Source organism: Periophthalmus magnuspinnatus, chromosome 22 (assembly GCF_009829125.3).
Source record: "Periophthalmus magnuspinnatus isolate fPerMag1 chromosome 22, fPerMag1.2.pri, whole genome shotgun sequence".
In the NCBI taxonomy this organism is placed as follows: Eukaryota; Metazoa; Chordata; class Actinopteri; order Gobiiformes; family Gobiidae; genus Periophthalmus; species Periophthalmus magnuspinnatus.
The window spans coordinates 4,385,790-4,405,322 of NC_047147.1; the positions used below are offsets into that span (position 1 = coordinate 4,385,790).

The window sequence follows — 19,533 nt, forward strand, 5'->3', positions numbered from 1 at the left end:
TCTTTGCCCTGGGCCGCCGCTTGGGAACCCTCCTCGCCTTGTGCACAAACTCTACACACACACACACACACACCCCCACACACACACCCCCACACCCCCACAGATAGATAGAGATAAATAGATATACATACATATATATACATGCACACACACGAGATGTGTATATATATATATATATATATATATATATATATATATATATATATATATATATATATATATATATATATATATATATATATATATATATATATATATATATATATATATATATATATATATATATATATATACATACACACACACCCCTACACACACACACGCACCCCCTCTCTCTCGCCCTCCCACCGCGCGGCAGACTCACGCAGACTCACGCAGCCTCGCGCAGCCTCGCGCAGCCTCGCGCAGCCTCACGCAGCCTCACGCACTTACCGCGCGGCAGAGCGGGAGTTCTGCTGCTGTGGCCGCTCCGTTTCACGCGGGCAGCGCTATCCGAGAGCATGGCGGACGATGGGGACAACAGCGGACCCGTGGACACCAGCGGCGGGCAGGGGGCAGCGGAGGAGGCGGCGGACGGCGGGCTGGGACTCGGGGCGATGCTGTTGAATGTCGGGGTGTTGGTGGCGTTGGTGGCCGTGTGCCTGGTGCTGTACAGGCGCTGGGGGAGGCGGCTGTACTCCGCCACGGCCCAGGGAGACGAGGCCGCCGCGTTGCCCAAAATGAGGAGACGGGATTTCACTCTGGAGCAGCTCCGGGAGTACGACGGCCTCCAGAACCCGCGCATACTCATGGCTGTTAACATGAAAGTCTTTGACGTGACTAGCGGGAAGAAGTTTTACGGTAAAGGTGAGTGGAAGCACCGGGGAAGGAGCGGGTTGGAGTGGGGAGTCTCGGCCGTTCCGGGCGCGTTGTCCCGGGCAACAATTTGGGCGCAAACCGTTGATCTTAGCTTAGCATTAGCCCCTTTGCTTTTGTTTTGAATGGGGCTAGCTGTTAGCAAGTTAGTATAACACTTCATTATTTTTGTGCTTTTGCAGCTTGACCACACTCAATTTAACACACACATTTACGTTTATGCTGTCATGTCTTATTATGTTGAAAATGTATTAATTTGAATGTTCTTGCCGCTTTTAATCCACACAGCTGTTAGCAGTAGCTCGTTAGCATGCTGTCTGCTCCCGCCGCTTGTTGACAGCGATTGTCTGGGAGCTACGTGCACATTGACCACATTTGGTGCTACTCACCTTCCAAAACATTACAGCAGTGCAAACTCGGCAAGATTTAACGATCTCCACCCACAGCCGAAGTTTGTTTATTTGGCTAACATGTTGAACTCTATCCCCGATGCAGAGGTCTATTTGCTATTAACGCTACTGCTTAATTCCTTGCATACATAATAAGTCCGAGCCCATTCTGGATAAAGCATTCATGTTAACCAACCAAACATTAATGCCTTTTATAGTAGCAGACCATAATGCAAAGTACAAGTGGTTCATTTGTAAATGCAGTACTTTAGGCTTGTAAGAAATGTTTTCTTGCTGGAGACCAGGTTTTAGTTCTAATACTTATGTAAGACAAGCAGTGTTTAAAGCAACAAATACTAAGCAAGTTAGCTGTACAACAACTGTTACAAGACGGCAACAGCTAAATGGTGGTAATGGTGGTCGTAGTAGTATTTGTAGTAGTAGTTGTTGTAGTACTTTTAGTAGTTTTACTTGTAGTTGTAGTAGTTGTATTAGTTTTAGTTGTTGTAACAGTTGTTGTAGTTGAAGCAGTAGTTATTATAGTAGTTTTAGTTGTAGTAGTATTTGTATTAGTAGTTGTAGTAAAAGACTAAAATTCTAATTGTTGCCCTTTTGCCTGAACTGAAGCCATATTTACATACTTGTAATGTAACAGTTATATGGTATTTAATGAGTTGTTTGGTAAAATAAATTGCAAATGAGTTTCTCTTCAGTTATAAAACAACCTCAAACTTGCTTTTCTGCAGGAAAAATGCAAACTTTTTGCACAACTTCCCCCTAGGCTGGAATCTTGCATGTCTTTGGGATTTTCAGACCCGAGCAGTTGTTCCAAATCCCAAAATCCTGTCTGGTTTACGGCTGCAAGATAAATCGCACTGTGAATGTTTGCAATTAGGAAATCGCAGAGACTGAAGAAAGGTACACTATGTAACCTTTCTGTTAGGGAGTTCACCATGGAGATGTTATTGCATTTGCTTAGAATGTTCCACAGTATGGCATTAAACTGATCTATTGCTATTTATACTCATGTTTTATTGCTCAAAAATAGTCATAGAAAACATGCCTTACTGAGTGCTCTTGCCTTTCCACGGATCTGACCCCTAACTGTATGCAAAATAACATCTCCATGAATATAAGTCGAAAAGTTACAGTCTAACTCTGGTTTTCTTTGCAAACTAAATGCCCTGTCTGCTCGGGTTATGTAGAACCTGTTAGTTTAGACCTCTACAAACATGTTCAGAGGTATGGGATTCTTGGATTAGTTTAACGCTTCATATTCAGGCTTTTTCAAATGTTAAAGCTGCACTGTGTAACTTTTCGGGTACATCTGATGCATGCGTTTCTCCATGGAGATGTTATTACATTGATTTACAGACACAATAGTGAAATAAAAACCCCAGGATCATGTAGAGCGGGTTAATACGAACATTTAAGACCAAAATGATGAGTCTGACAGCAGAAGTTACAGAGAGAGGGGACACAGTTTTTCAATGTAAAAGCAATGTCCATTTATATATACAGTCTATGGGTTATATCACCAGTCCAAGTTACGGGTTCAGATCTGTGGGGAGGCAATACATTTTTTTTTTTTGCAAATTCAAATAATCTGTAATCCAATACCATATGGTAGATAGACAAAATTAATGTAATAGTGTGGAACTTTCCAGGCAAAGCAATAGCATCTCCATGGAAACAAGCACTTGAAAAGTTACGTAGTGCACCTTTTAATCCTTCTGTATATTGTGAATTCTTGAAATTCTCAAAACATGAACTGCAAATCCAATGCTTAAATATGTTGCTAAAATCCTGATTAAATCTGTTTGTGGATGTGCGCCCTGCAGCCCTCGCCTCATTGGCTAAAAATCTGACTTAAACGAGGCTTTAAATGTCCACAGTTGTAGTTGTGTTTCTGAACTCTGTCTGAGCTGTGAGACCTGGCTGACTCACCCTTCAACTCTGATAAACTATAATTATTCACAGTGACTTCAGCACAGCTCATATATCACTCCTCTCTCTCCCTCTAACTCTCTCTCTCCAACTCTTTCCTCTCTCTCATCATTTTTCTCTTTGTGTCTTGCCCCTCTATCTCTCTCTCTCTCTCTCTCTCTCTCTCTCTGTCTCTTGAGTATCCTTGTGTCATTAGGCATGTCACTTTAACACATTGTGAAGTTCAATATTTTGCTGAAGTAAATATAGACGATAAACAATAATATTAAAACTCATTTCTGCTACTGACACAAAAAAACAAGAGTAGATTTAAACAACAATATTGTACATTTAGAATGTTTTTGTGAAGTCATGAGCTGGAATAAATACACAGCAGAATGAAACATTTTTGTCGTTAATTTGAGTCTGTAATGTTCTGTAAGTTCAATGCCATACTGTGGAACATTCCAGGCCATTACATATACATGGAGACAAGAATGTTTGGGAGCCTCCGGCAGAAAAGGTACTTGGCATACCTTTAAATAAAATCAATTGATACTTTGCAGGTGATGTCATCAATATTCCCTTGGGGTGTGAAGCTGTCTGTAGGCACTGCTCTGTCTGAAGCTCTGGTTAAAGTCAATTAGATTTTAACCTAAGCTTTTTTTTAAACACAATCTGACCATAAAAAACTGACTTAGCTGGAGCTACAAAAGGGGAGCTGATTTGTCCTGTTAAAGAAGTCCCTCTCAAATAACATTACAGTCACAAGCTAACATTAGCATTAGCCAGCAGTTTTAGTTGAGAGTTAGTCACTCTCACCCTTTTGTGTAAAATCAAATTGCTAAACAGGACCATGAACACTCTGGTAGATCACAGGTTTCTGAAAATGGGCTCTTTAAATACAGTTTGGATTTGTTTTCTTGAATTTTCAGATGCACGGTGTGTGCATTGTGTCACCATGGTAACTACTGACATTACACCATAGACATACATGCAGAACCCCCCAGCATGCTGTCACTGTATCAATAGTACATAGAATAGATACACTGCAGTACCACATGTTAACTTAAATGGAGCCTTAAATGCTCTGTCTCACATAACATATTTATATTTAGTTAAAGAGGTAGTTAGTTAATCTGCTTCAGTGGGACAGAGGCAGAGGTTAAAGTGAATAACAATGACCCATTTATTCAGCTGAAATGGTCTGAAGCTTTTAAAGTGCAAATACAGGCAAATACAGCAATACTGAAGCTGAAACTTAGGTAATGTCAGGTTTAACAAAAAATCTGACCCATAGTTTATTTTTCTAGTTTATAATTGTACTTCCTAGTTGGACTCAGACAGCAGGTAATTCTGTTACCTAGCAACCATAATGGAAACATTTTAAAGTACTGTGTATTTCCCCATGTATTTGAGCAGAATGTGTCTCACCCAGGACAGATGTATTGTTTAAGTAGATCTTAAGGTTAAAATAAGTCAGCTGTGTGCTGTCTGCATCTAATTATAAAACATTTTACTGTCTAACCAGAAATGTGTGTTAGCATTCTTGTGTGCTTCACCATGATGCCAAATCTACTTTGACCTCTGAGAGTTGTGAAAAGTGCTTATAATCTCATCATGGTGAGTAATTAAGGTATTCTGAATGCATAAGGTAAGTGAGGAGTAATTTTGGACCACTGCAAACTGTTTTTCATGTTTTTGAGACGGTAAAAATTAGGTACAGCACCTTTAATTTGTTGTTGCGATTAACATCTTTTAGTTATGTTGTTAAACCTGGTTCACAGAAATGTGTCCCACTCCACAAGCAAATTTATTTAATCACATTAGAGTCTGAGCAAGGGAAATCTGAACAAGAATCCCATGCATTTCAGATACAGAGACTTTAAACCCCTACATCTTTTACTATCTTAAAAACATGACCAACAGAACTAGTTCATTTTAAACGGTTTACAGTGGTCCAAAGTTACTGCTCACTGACCTTTTGCATTCAGAACATCCTAATTATTCACCAAGATGATTTTATAATGTATATATTATATTTTTTTACTTGAGTAGTTGCTGTTCTGAATCGAAATACAAACTTGAAGCCCTCCATGAAATTTCTCAGGGGGCACTACGTAACCTTTCTGCTTATCACTTGCTTGTCTCCATGGGCATGTTATTGCTTTCCTTTGAATGTTCCACAGTATGTCACAAAAGTGTGAATGTTCATGGAGACAACCAGAGACCAGATCTAAACTGTAGGGAAAGAGGCTTTATACAGAATAAGAATATTTAGTTGTTTGTGGATGAAACTGCAGCCTCTATGTCCACCCCCACCAGAAAAGTTCCACAGTGCATCTTTAAACAGCCGTCATTCATAAATGTTAATATTCTTTGTTTCCGTATCAGAAACTGTTGAGCCCTTGGAGCAGGGCTCATCTCTGAGGTAAGACTGTGTTGAGCCAAGTGTTGTGCTCCACGTGCTGCTCAGATGATCCTCCTCAGGCCAGAAAGAACTTCTACTGATATAAGAAGAAAATACAACAACAACAAAAACGGGAACAAAAACTAGCACCACAGATAGGCCTGTCACAATAACATATTGTGAAGACGGATATATCGCTAATGTAAATAAAGACGATAAATGATAATATTGAAACTCATTTCTTCCACTGACACAAACCCAAGAGAAGATTTAAACCACAAAAATTATTCTAAATCTACAATATTGTTAAAAATCTTGAGCTGCAAGAAATGAACAGCAGAATGAAACACTTAAGTCCTTAGTTTGAGTCTAATGAGTCAGACAAATTATTTATTCAAATGTTTACAGCTTAAATCTGATCATATAGACACAAAATAACCAAAAATGTCCCAGTAGAGCAAAGAAAAAGTCACATGATACATATCAACCCAAAACACATGTAGTTCCATCTTTGATATACAGAAGTCGATATAGGGATTATTGTGACAGGCCTGACCCCAATGTGATGTTCTGGGGTCAAGCTATTCTTCACATTCAGTTTTACACCTGTCTATACAAAGTTTTTTGATGATGAAATTTGCTTTTGTAGTTTTGTGCCAGTGATTGCAAACAGGAGAGATGAAAGACCTTTTATACATCAATAAAAACTCATTTAACTATCGCATAGACTAAAATAGATTTATAAATGACCATGGCATCTGAATTTTTTAGGTTTTGTATGCCTGTTTTGGCAGTATGTCAATAGCTTAATTTCCTGTATTTTTTATGGACAATCTTATCTAGAATTTTACCTATTATAACTGTCCTGGTTTAGTCCTGGTTTAGTAAAGTAAGGTATAATTTATTGTCCCTGTGGGGAAATCTGCATTTGACCCATCTTGTAATTGCACTTTGGCAACTTGTCCAGAGCAGTGCCACGCCCGGAGACCCATCTCTAGATCTTGAGCTAGTCTTGATCTGGACAATCTTATCTAGAATTTTACCTATTATAACTGTCCTGGTTTAGACCTGGTTTGGTCCCAGTCAGAGTTGGCAAAGTAAGTGCAATGTTACTTTAATATATTTTCATGTGAAAATTAGGCTTAAACTATTGACATGACACCCAGGTGTAAAAAAGGTACAGTGTGTAACTTTTTTGATTTGAATGTTCCACAGTATGGCATTTAAAGCACAACTTATTAAACCTTATTAAAAGTCTTTGTCAGTCCTTGTGATGATTAAATGTATATATTCGTCAAATTAATCTGTCTGGTGTCTATTCAAGGGCAGGAGTTGAAGTGCTTAAAATATACTCAAAACAAACATGCACGCAGGTGATGTGAAGAGAGAAAAATACAAACGAACATGACAACAACACAACACACACAACAACTTTTGTAGGGGAAGGGGGAGTTTTTTTTATTTTTGAAATGCATATTGAAAAACGTTGAAGCGTCCTCTCAGTGAGTCGGTGTAATCCTCATTTAAATGTTCACGGTAGAAAATTAATGGCAGGTTTCATCAGTCAAAACACCTCAACTTCAAAAGTGTCTAACAGGCCCTCTTCTTGGGCTTGTCCCATTTTGAAAAAAATCGGGCCAGACCACTTCTGGGCCGATTCCTGAAGGCGGTGAGGCGCATGTTCAGATGTTTCATGGCGTCCTGCTGGAACTCTGTGGGCTCTGGTCTTAAAGCCATCTCCAGGAGCTTACAGGCAGAGCCGTATTCGTAAATTAAGTCTCTGGCTCCGGCTTTGCCCAGCTTCTTGATGTTCTTGGGTTTGAGATAAACTCCATCTGGGATTGTGAACTGGCCCAGAGCCTTCTCCAGAGTCTCCACGACTGCGTCATGGTGGGACCTCAATTTGGCTGGCAGTTTTTGGAGCAGTTTCTTGACCAAAGCGTGGATCACTAGGCTCTGCACTGAACCCAGGGTTTGTGAAGCCTGAGGAGCTGCAGTGGGCTCTGGAGCTGAGGCTGGCTCTGAGTTTGGTTCTGTCCGCAGCTTCTCGTCATCTGCTATTATGTTCTGTGCAGTTTGGGGCTCCACCTTCTCTGGGTTTTCCTCTGTAGTTTGGAATTTCACTTCCTCTGGGTTTGCCTCCTCTGCTGGAAGTTTGCTTGATTTTTGGACCTCTATTAGACTCTCTGTGTCCTCTGGGGTTTGGTCCTCTGGTATGTGGGACTCAGTGAGACTCTGGTCTCTCTCTCTGCTTTCAGGAGATTCAACGCCAGTTAAACTGTCACCAAACATACTCGGGATCTCATCCAGATATCGGATCTCCTCTGGAGTAGAACTCTCAGGAATCTGTTCCAGTCCAGGTTCTTCTGACGTTACGTTTTTCACATCTTCAAAAAGTCCAACTGTCTCTGTCACCTGCAGGATTTCAAGCTGGAGTACTTCTGGAACAGAGTTTGGACTTTGGCCCTCCTGTCCAATTTCTTCTTCCAGCTCCTCCTCAGAAACTGTTCCTGGAGCTCTAATCTCTGGAGCTTCAGTGGATTCTGAGCAAAGATCTTCTGTCGTCAGGACCATTTCTACATTTTCTTCTCTGCAGTCCTCTGATCTTTGGGTCTCCATTGGACTCACGGGCAGCTCTTGTGCTGGATAGTTCACTAATGTTATTAAAGTGGTGTAGTAATTTTCCACAGCCCAATACAGAGCCGGAGACTGAGGCCGCGGGCCGGAGACTGAGGCCGCGGGCCGGAGACTGAGGCCGCGGGCCGGAGACTGAGGCCGCGGGCCGGAGACTGAGGCCGCGGGCCGGAGACTGAGGCCGCGGGCCGGAGACTGAGGCCTCATCGAGGCCTTTAAGAGCCAAGCTTCCCAGAGAATAGACCCAGAATACTGTTTAAAGTTCACATTTTAAACATGTCCAGAAGAACAAACAAAACATATTATTATTAAGGCTCTTAACATGGCCGCCTTTGTGACATGTTCATTCTGTTCATTAATTGCACCCTGCAACACTGGTCCAGTCTGGAGTTCATTTTTGAGCTGATATTCTACATGTGTTTGTTTTGCTGCTGCGGCTGATAACTGAAACTGTGAGCTTTGCAATGGATTTTAAAATCTGTTAAGTTCACAAAATGAACTTTGCACTTTTGTATATAATAGACCCCATAGTCTGGTTCAGAATAATTTAATTCACATTTTTCCCATGTTTTTGTACAGTCATCGTTTAGGCCTCTTTTTATGGTTTAGGCCTGGTTTAGTCCTGGTTTGGCCTGGTTTGGCCTAGCTACTACCAAAATGATCTCCCTACTGTCCTGGTATTTACTTGGACTAAATTACCAAACACTTAAAGAGTCCACAGCTCTAAAGAAGTCCTGTTCTGAGAAACCGCTGCTTTATGGATAAACCTGATCATATGACCTCCATGCGTCATCTGACCTTTTTTTTGTGTGTGTGTTTGTATTTTTGCTTTTGAGTAAAAGACTGCAGACTGCAGTCCAGGTGAAAAGCAGGATGCAGCTTGATGTTTAGAACCACTACCCTAAATAGTCTTTACAGCTCAAACACCTGGACTGCAGTCTGTGGCCTGTGTTTAAACCTGTCTGAACCGTCTAAATAAGGAAAAAAAGAAAAAAGCTCAGAGGTCACATGATCAGGTTTATCTGTAAAGCAGCTGTTTCTCACAGAACATCACTGAACAATTCAACAGGAAACGGCTGACCTTTACAACACTAATCTGCTTCTCTCTCTCCCTCCTTTGTTCTCCTCATTCATCCTCTCTTCACCCTATCCTCTCTCTCCTCTCATCTTCTCTCTATCTCCCTCTTTCATCTGACCCCTTCTTTCTCCTGTCCACTGTATCTTTTTATTCTCTCCCCTGTTTCCCTCTCTCTCCACCTTTTCTTCTTTCTTCCTTTCTCTCACCCATATTTTGCTCTCCTTTCCCCTCTCTTCCATCTCCACACACTCTCCCCCCTCCTTCTCTCACCTCTCCCCTCCCCTTCCCTTTCTTTTTCTCAGACGGTCCATATGGGATCTTCGCAGGTCGTGATGCGTCTCGAGGTCTGGCAACCTTCTGTCTGGAGAAGGACGCTCTGAGGGAGGAGTACGATGACCTCTCTGACCTCACAGCTGTCCAGATGGAGAGCGTGCGGGAGTGGGACATGCAGTTCATGGGTAACACGTTTAACCACATATTTACACATTCAAATGTAATAGTAGAATTTATTTCAGGTTTAACAGGTAAAAGTTGAAGGCAGACATCTTACTCAGACATTTAAATGCAGGATCTTTTAGGTTTGAGCTTTGGGCTCCATTGACTCTGGCTCCAATTCACTTTCTTCAGAAAAACTGTGATCCCTCGCTCTGTAACTGCAGATGTCAGACTCGTCATTTTGCTCTTAAATGTTCGTATTAACACGCTCTACATGATCCTGGGGTTTGTTTCATTATTGTGTCTGTAAATCAAGATAAGTCAACAGACAAATCAGCCTTCTTTCCCCCGAGGTCTTTCCCGCAAGTGTTGGCAATAGGTTTGATTGACAGCGTTGCAAGAAAGGGGCGTTACCTTCTACAGCCTCAGTCCAGATTGGCTCTTTGGTTGCATACTGTCGGTTGGAATTCCAAATATGGCCCCTATAACTGCTAGCCTCGATGAGCTTCATTTGACTGAAGCTGTGGGTGATGTCACACTCACAGTTGCAGAGCTTCAGAGTAGATCATGGTTTAAAGGTCACATGTAGGTCCTTTATGTCCATGGTTGATCAGTTAGACACAGGTTTAAGTTTAGACTCCTGATGTTCTGACTCATCACATGACGACTCCATCTCACCTGATCCTGAACATGTGAACGCTGTTTTATCTTTAATCTGAAAAAAATCCACTAATATTTGACCTCATATTTTTATCAGATCCAAATATTCACAATACAAAAAAACATTTCCCTCAATCTCTATATTTATTTGACAGAAGAAGCTAAACACAGATTGTTTAAAGAAGTGGAAGAAGTGAGTGTGACGTCACCTCAACGTCACCTCCAGTCTAATGAAACTCAGCAGACTACAGCTACAGCAGTTATAGGGGACAATTTGGAGACGAGTTGCATATTAGGAATTCAGACCGTGAGTATCATAGCAACCAAAGAGCCAATCTGGAGCAAGGCTGTTGAAGGTAATGCCCCTTCCTGCCCACCGCCGGTTGAGCAGGGAGCACAGACACAATAGTGAAATAAAAACCCAGGATCATATAGAGTGGGTTAATATGAACATTTTAAGACCAAAATGACGAGTCTGACTGCAGCAGGTACAGAGAGAGGGGACAGAGAATTGGAGCCAGAGCCGATGGAGCCGAAAGTGTGCCAATAATCACTTCCTATTTGGAATGTGGTGGCTAGCAGTTTAGCTATGTCCACTTGTTTATATGGGTTAGGGGGTTAGGGGGGTTAGCGTTAGTTACTGCAAAAATGATCTCCCTATTCTCCTGGTATTTACTGGGACCAAATTGCTAAGGACTTGACAAGATCCACAGCTCTAAACAAGTCCTGATCAGATTACAGCTAACTCTGCTTATCAGGAGGAAATGGATCAATGAAAACACTGTTATATAAATATACACAGACACGGGGTGAGTCTGTTCTGTGCAGCAGGAGGAGCAGGCAATCCATATAATGAAACCAGAGCTGTTAATGCAATGGAAAGGCTTTATTTTAGCTTCACAAACTTGATTATAGTTATTCAATTATAAGATCTAAACACAAACACATTTATAGCACCTTTAAAGTGCCTTAAACAGTAAGAATGAAACTGACTGAGCCAATTTAATGATCTTTAAAGGTCCCATATGACTTTGTTCTAATGTTTCCCATCGCAAACAGACCTGGAGTTGTGTTTGGTTCATTCACACATGTTTAACACACAAACTCTGCATATTTTGGCTTAGGCCACTGTGTTTTTAAACTGCATACACCTTCGCTAGAATCATGTGGATTATTTCCGTCCTGGAATTGCCAATCTCTACTGAACTAAAGGTAAAAGGAGCTGTTAACTTTCAAACTGCAACTCCAGGTCTGTTTTTGAGGAGAGAACAACATTCGAACATGGTTTAAAGCTACAAGAGTCAATTTGTGGCATATAGGAGCTTTAATGAATCCCAGAAATCCCACAAATTCCATTCCTAATAATGAATGGGATTTGTGTCTAGACACAAATCCCATTCATTATTAGAATGATCTATGGACTTGAACTTCTGCATTTGACCCATCCTCCACCCAGCGTCTCTGGGGTTACACCCGTCATGCTGTGAATTTAACCTGGGGCCTTGTTGCGGTGAAGGGACAGTTTGAATCCATATGTTGGTGCCAGTGTGCTTTTAGTGTTTTTACAGGGTTTATTTTGTGATCAGCTTGAATGAGGAAAACACACACATTTTCTCTGGCTGTGAACAATCTGACAAACTGAAATAAATCTATGCCCACTTTAACTAATAATAAAAATAATCTGACAACTACTAATAATCATTAGTTGTGTTTATTACTGATACTTTGAGCTCATGTCATCAACATTCCTTTGGGATGTCTGTGTAGACCCTCAATTGTCCAGGTCTGATCCATAGCAAACAACGAAGTTAAATCTGTCAACTGGACAAATCTTGTAGGAGAACAATAGCAGGGTCGTTAAGGGCTGAATAGGTTAGTTTCAGCTGAAACTGGAAACAATAGCTGTTTACAGTTTCAGTGTAATTAGCCCCTCCCCTCAGATAGATTTAAAGGCAGTAGCCACCAGCATCTGACCAGAACTGAAGAAGCGGCTTGGATGAGCAGAGAAATGTCTTTGCTCCTACAAGATTTGTCCAGTTGACAGATTTAACTTAGTTGTTTGCTATTTCTTTGGGATGTGATGCTAACTGTAGGCACTGTTCTGTCTGAAGCTCTGTTACCCAAATTAGACTTTAAAAGCACAAATCAGCTCAGTATTGTAGCTCAAATTAGACAAGTCCCTCTCAAAAAACATTACAGTCACAAGCTAGCTAGCAGTAGCCAACAGTTTTTCATTTGGTCAGTCTCACCTTTTTGTGTAAAATCAAACTCCTAAACAGGACCATGAACGTTCGGATTGATCACAGGCTGCATTTCAGTTTTGAGTTTTCAGACTTGTATCAGATTTCAAGTCACCATGGTAAAAGCTGAATGCTCCACCATAGACATGTAGAACTCACCGCAAAGTATGAATATTCTTTAATGATTATAATGTTACGACATTTCCCTCTCTTTTCAGAAAAGTATGACTACGTGGGGCGGTTGCTGAAGCCTGGAGACGAACCATCGGAGTACACAGACGAGGAGGACATCAAGGACCACCTAAAACACGACTGAAACACAGTTCAAAAACACATCTGGAAACTCGACCAAAGTCTGAAACGGAACCTGGAAAACAGCAGCTGCCACCGAGACCGAGCCCCAAAAACCCAACGCACATGTCCAAAAATCCCACTGCGATGTCCTCCTTCGTCTTTTGAACATTAAACAGACACTGGAAAGACGCCGTGCCATTCTTTTGCTTGTATAATTCTACGTTTTGGGGTCAAGATTACCGCTTTTGATAATCATGGCTTGTTTGTGGAATAGGTGGGGTTCAATCTTTAGCTTTTTTTAGCTGCGTAAAAATAAAAAAAGTTTTTTTTGTGTTTTTTTTTTTGTTTTGTTTTTTAAAGCCCCATTTCTCAGATAGAAGCTGTGGCCACACCAAAGGCAATATCGCTCCACTCAAGATCTAGCGGTTCTGTTTGTCAACTTGTGATTGTAAACGTTTGTAGCATTACTTCAGATTAGCCGTGAAGGGAATAGGGAACATAGGTGGAAATAGAAGCACTTGTAGACCTGTACCAAGGCGCTGGTTCGTTCGTTAAGTGATGGCGCCCAGACCAATACCGACTTTTGTGCAAAATGTAAACGACTATACAGTGTGTGAATGTTTTTGACAGGTGCATCAGTTCAACTATACACATTATTAGACCTCTGCCAAGGCACTGGTTTGGTCTCACAATGGGGATGGAACAACTGAAATATCGTGATATCGTATCGTCAAAGGTCTCAATAATATCACAGGCTAGGGTTAGCTTTAGTATTATAAGCTCCAGTAGAAACAAAGCGTACTACATGGACCCTGATCCTTTGCTCTGTTTCAGTGCAGACAGTATGAAAACATAACTGAGATAAAGAACTTTTTTTTAATAAATTCTTTGGACTGTGACAGTAATACGGCGCTAAATGAAAGGTTTCTTCAGTTCTTAGCATCTCTGTAGAGTAGCATCTCTGACATTATGCTACGCTAGATTTGCATATTCCCTATCTTGCAATGTGCCCAGACCAAGAGATGACATTTTAAGGAGGTCTCTGCCAAGGCAGTAGTCGCGTCTCGCAATGGTGAAGTTATAGTGTCCAAACTTGGCAGCAAAGTTAGTGTGGAAGAGTATACAGCGCTATGTAAAGGTGTTTAAATTCACTGGCTAAAGCACTTGTGTTTAAACAGAAACATGTATAATTCTGTCTTTTATGCATTTAAAATCACTTGTATTAATTTCTGAAAACACTGCAAAAATATTTACATGGGTTTTGAAAAACTGTATCTCTGGTTTCTTCTTTTAAACTAAGTGTGGAAAAAGCTATTTCTTTTTCTTGAAAATCACAAAAATGCTCTAAATATAAACGATACCTGAACTATACAAACTGAGTTCCATGTGATGAGTTCAAGCCCTATATTTTTTACAGTGCACCTGACTTAAACGTTTGCAGAATTCTGTATATTATGTTCTAGAAAAATCAATTTTTTCACTAATTAAAAGGGAAGTTTGCCCAAGAGATGAAATTCTACACATAATAATGAAAAGTGTTTACATGAAGCCAGCTGCAGCCCGTCAATATAATAATAAAAACTTCACTTCATCGCAAATCAAAATGGTCCAAGTATTATCGTGCCTTATTCTGTTGTCTCTGCCCCATCGGCTCCACAAGGCAAGACGTCTCTCGTCACTCTCCCTCTGTAAATACACGTCCTCAGTGTTACTGCCAATGTAGTGATGACTCGTTTAAGCTACTCCATATTGGCCAAACCTTCCCTTTATCTTTTGGGGTAACACTTTAGATCAACTACACTTTAATAGCTTTAAAGTTGCACTGTGTAACTTTTCCACCTCCTCATCTCCATGGAGATGTAATTTCTTTGCTTGGAAAGTTCCATAGCACTGCATTAAAATTACAATTCTGTCATGTATTTATTCAGTTACAGTTGTTTTAATTGCTAAAAAAAAATCCATTGAAAAATGGTACACAATGAAATGTGACTGTGAGCGGATGCGCCTCTCCAGAGATCTGACCACAAACTTAAAGCCTGGTGGAGACGCGTGCTTGTCTCCATGGAGATGTAATTTCTTTGCTTGGAATGTTCCACAGTACTGCGTTAAAATTCTGTCTTGTATTTTTCTCATTCATTTAGTTGTTTTAATTACTAAAAAAAGTCCATTATAAAACATGAAACGTGACTGCACGTGGGGGCGCCTCTCCACAGATTTCACCTCAAACTTAAAGCCGGTGGAGATGGATGAGTTTAATGCCATAATGTGGAATATTCTAAGCAAAACTAATCTACATGGAAAAGTTACATGATACACCTTTAATAAATCATGAACAGACTTGCTTCATAATGAACAAATGGTTTATTAAGAATGATTCAGTCTTATTAACAACTTAATTAACACTCCTGAACTTTTAATTAAGTAGTTATTAAGAATGATTCAGGCTTAGTAAAGTCTTTGTTCATTATAATTAAGTCTGTTGCTGTTTTAATGAGGTTAATTACAGTGTAGTTATGAAGTGATGCCTTGCCTTGTTTCGTTTCGTTTTGTGTTCCTCTTTCTCTCCTTTTTAATAAACGTGGGTGAATTTTTGTCCCAGATGAAATGATAAAACATTGCTGGATTAGTTTTTGGGATGTGGAACTGTTGTTTTTGTTTTCTTCTGTTTTTGTTTGATTTTTTTTCTTGTAAATATCTGGTTTCTGAGCATGTGCTGCTGCGTGAGCTGGATCCCCACATTCTGTATTTAAGTGTTGGGTGTGTGTGTGTGCGCGTCTGAGCAGAGGGACTGTCCAAGCATCAATAAATACATTTGGTTAATAACAATCCAATATGGCTGCTTTTATTTGTACCAGAGGAAGGTTGATTGATAGGTGGATTAGCCAATCAGGGACATGCATGGCTCAGTTGTATCAAAACAAACATGACTGCTTACGAGGAAGAAAGAAAGGGGAAAATGTCACACACTGAAAACATGGAGGAATCTGTAGAATCAAAGAGAATAAAGTAAACTCTGAAGTGTCATTTTGTTTATAATGATGATAAACAAATCTGATTGGACATTTGGTTCTGGCTCGTGACGTGGGGAGTTGGGACCAGACTGATGTCCCTCTGTATAAAAAGTGCAGGGAGATACAAGTCTGGATTTGCCAGGCTCCTCATTACATTTACATCAGTAACTTTGAAATTGTTGCCATTTTCACACACCATACTTTTACTCGAGTAATACACAGTACAGAGTAACATACCCTTACTTGAGTAGTATACAGTACAGTGTAACAGTACTCTTAGCTGAGTAAAAGTGTTGTTCCTTTTCCCACTGAGTAAGTTTAAAGTGACTTTATGTAACAACACGAACTGATCTGAACATTTGTGTTTCAGATATGATTTAGTTTGGCTCATTTTTGTGGCTCTTTGAGTTTGTGGCTTATTTCATGTTTAGTTCTTACATTAATAGAGTAACCACACATCTCCATTGACCCAGGACAGTCCCAGTTTTGAGCACTGTGTCCCCTGTCCCAGTAGATTTATACAAAACCAGTGATTTGTACCAAAGGCAAAGCTCTCGATTTACTGGTCAGTCTACGTTCCTGCCCTCACCTATGGTCATGAGCTCTGAGTAATGACCGACTGGTGGCTGGGCGTCCCCTTAGCGATAGGGTGAGGAGTTTGGTCACACTGGAGGAGCTCAGAATAGAGCTGCTGCTCCTCCACGTTGAAAGGAGTCACCTGAAGTCACTCAGGTATTTGCTCAGGATGCCGCCTGGACATCTCCCTGTGGAGGTGTTCTGGACATGTCCCATCAGGAGGAGGCCCCGGGGAAGACACAAGACACACTAGAGGGACTATGTGTCTCGGCTGGCCTGGGAACGCCATGGGGTCCCACCGGAGAAGGGAAGTCTGGGAGTTCCTGCTTAGACTGCCCCCACGATTGGATAAGCAGAAGAAAATGGATGGATGGGCAATGATTTGTACCAGGTTAACATAAGAAATGACCCAGTCTGATCCCCGCCAACAGTAAAGGGAAATTTACTATCACTGGTTTAGTTAAAATATAGAACACGGGGCTTGAAAATGAGCATAAGGCAAAAAAGCACCAACAGAAGTCCCTCATATTCTGATCAGGACTGGACAATGCTACGCTCAGTTTTATTTATACCAAACATCCAAACCCGGGTGTGTCTCAGTTTGGAACTCTGAAAATGTGGTCACCCTAAACAGTAACTTCAAATTATATTATTGTTACAGTTACCCTGACCCTAATCTTTAGTAGTACTTTTCCCAAATACTTTTTCATTTTTACTTGAGTATTTGAGTAATTTCTTGGACCACACTTTGTACTTCTACTTGAGTAATATTATTCTCGGGTAATGAACTTCACTGTTCTGCACTTTTGATGATCACATAGAGGTGACGGCTGGGTCAGTGCTTTAAACAAGACAAGAAACCACTTAACCCTGTGTGTCAGATGCCCTCCCTGTGTGTCAGATGCCCTCCCTGTGTGTCAGATGCCCTCCCTGTGATAATGCACACAATCTAATCACAATACCTGTTATAAAAATATTGTCTGAAAATGGTTCCACAACAAGTTCTGAACAAGTTTTAGGGGACAACATCAGTTAGAGCAGTTATTCTATTTAGTTATTTCTATTTATTTAACAAAGAAAACCTTTACTAAGGTTAGGACTTGAGGTTAAGCTTGAGAACAGTTATAAAAACATGACATTCTTTGATTAATAAAGATTTAAGGTTAAAGCCTCACACCAGAAAATACATAGTAAAACAGTCAAACAATCATGACAATTATGACATCACAGCACCACAGGTCTGTAGGGTCCAATAGCACAGACTTCAGACACAATTTAACTGTTCATCCAGAGAGCGACTACTGCTACTACTGCTACTACTGCTACTACTGCTACTACTGCTACTACGCAGAGAATGCATTTAAATATATTAACAGAGAGCATTGATCAGAGCAAACAAAGCCCAAAATGTCTGCCAAAATCTCAGAACAGAGAAAGCCAAAATCGATTCAGGCCCTGCCGGACTTCACTAAGGAGCACCAGATGAAGGTGCAGGTGGAGGCCACAACGGTGTATTATTGTCAAGATCCCAGTCTGCCTTGTGTTTTTGTGCAGTCCTTCCGCCTCCCTTCTGTGTCTGAGTCTGGACGCTGGGCGGAGATTCTGGTTCCTCCCACTACACACCAGCTCATCAACAATCAAGCTGCACCTGTGGAGCACAAAAGGACTGAGGATCCGACACTCAGCTCCAGATCGTCCGTGTATCCACCGTGGGACTGTTCTGCTTGGCTCTGTATAGTTTTGCGTTTACGTTATCTCAGTATTCAGCTCATTATTTCTCATTCTTCGCCAGATCCCAGTCCTTGGAACCACTCTGCACCTCCACCTTCAACCCAGCTCTCCACGACTGGTACGAACACCTCAGTCTCAGATCCAGCTCGCCTCAACCGGTACGAACACCCCAGCCTCTGACCCTGTGACCCACGGCATGCTCCAAGACGACACCACTCCCAACTGTCTGCTCTGTCTACCTTCATTTATATTCCTGTGTCTGTAGATAAACTTCAATAAACGTTTTACCCTAAGTCTGAATCTTTGGTTACGACAATTACGCCAAAGTGAAAGCTGGAGATATGAAGGTGACTATGTTTGGAGCCACCATAGAGGATGCCTTAGAAAGAGCAACGAGTTTGGCTCTGAACAGGCTGAAGTACCAGATGAGAACCACCAGAGCAGGTCCAGAGTTGAAGGACAGAGACCAGGGTAAGAAGGACCTACCTGAGGAGCAGGAGAGGACCTGGGGTCAGGCTGTTCCTCTGAGTAGGAGGTGGAAGCAGAGAGAGATTTCTGTGGGTATTGCTTAATGACTGAGGAGGACTCTCACTCAGACGGTGCAGATGAGGGCAGTGAGGAGCAGGATACAGAGGAAGAATTAGAGGAGCTGGTCCAGAGGAGAGGAATGAGGACAACACTTCAGGGAAAATAGATGAAGAACAGGAGGAGAAGCAGGAGGACAAGAACAATGGCTCAGGAGATGGCACTGTCCACTACCTCCTCAAGAGCACCCTTCACTTCAGCAAGTACATCTCCATGAAGAAGTTGAGGCCCTCTGACCACTCTGTGTCCTTGGAGCTGATGGAGAAGAGCATGATGAAGGCCACGGCTGAGCTGTGGGGTGTGTTTGGGAGATCACGCCTGCTGAAGAAAGCAACTATGCAAACCCGAAACCCCACCTTCACCTGTGGAAGTGGTATGACGCTCATCTGATTTAAATGAGTCCAGTGACCTGGACAGTTCTTCTGGACCTCCTTCACTGCTGCAGAGGCTCAGAACCTGGGACACAAAGAAAACAAGACTCCAGACGGGGGAAGAGCGAGGAGACCAACAAGACCAAACATAGGACTGTCCAGGTTTAGTCCTGGGTTAGACCTTGGTTCCCTCTTCTTTCAAGATGATTGCATTAAAAAACAAAAACAAAAAATTGTATCTTTGTCCTGGTGTGTTAAAAATGTCCAAAATAAATGTAAATAAATAGGTAACAAGCATATCTACTCACAGTGAGAAAAATTGTAATGCAATGGAAGCC

At 41.3% G+C, this 19,533-nt stretch overlaps 1 protein-coding gene across 1 annotated transcript; it reads left to right on the forward strand.

Moving 5' to 3' along the window:
* Positions 1-362: 362 nt before the first annotated feature.
* pgrmc2 (progesterone receptor membrane component 2) lies at positions 363-15,752 on the forward strand. Its single transcript, XM_033988166.2, has 3 exons — positions 363-846; positions 9,595-9,750; positions 12,846-15,752. Exons 1-3 carry the CDS (start codon positions 501-503, stop codon positions 12,941-12,943), a joined length of 600 nt encoding a protein of 199 aa, XP_033844057.1. The 5' UTR covers positions 363-500; the 3' UTR covers positions 12,944-15,752.
* Positions 15,753-19,533: the final 3,781 nt, after the last annotated feature.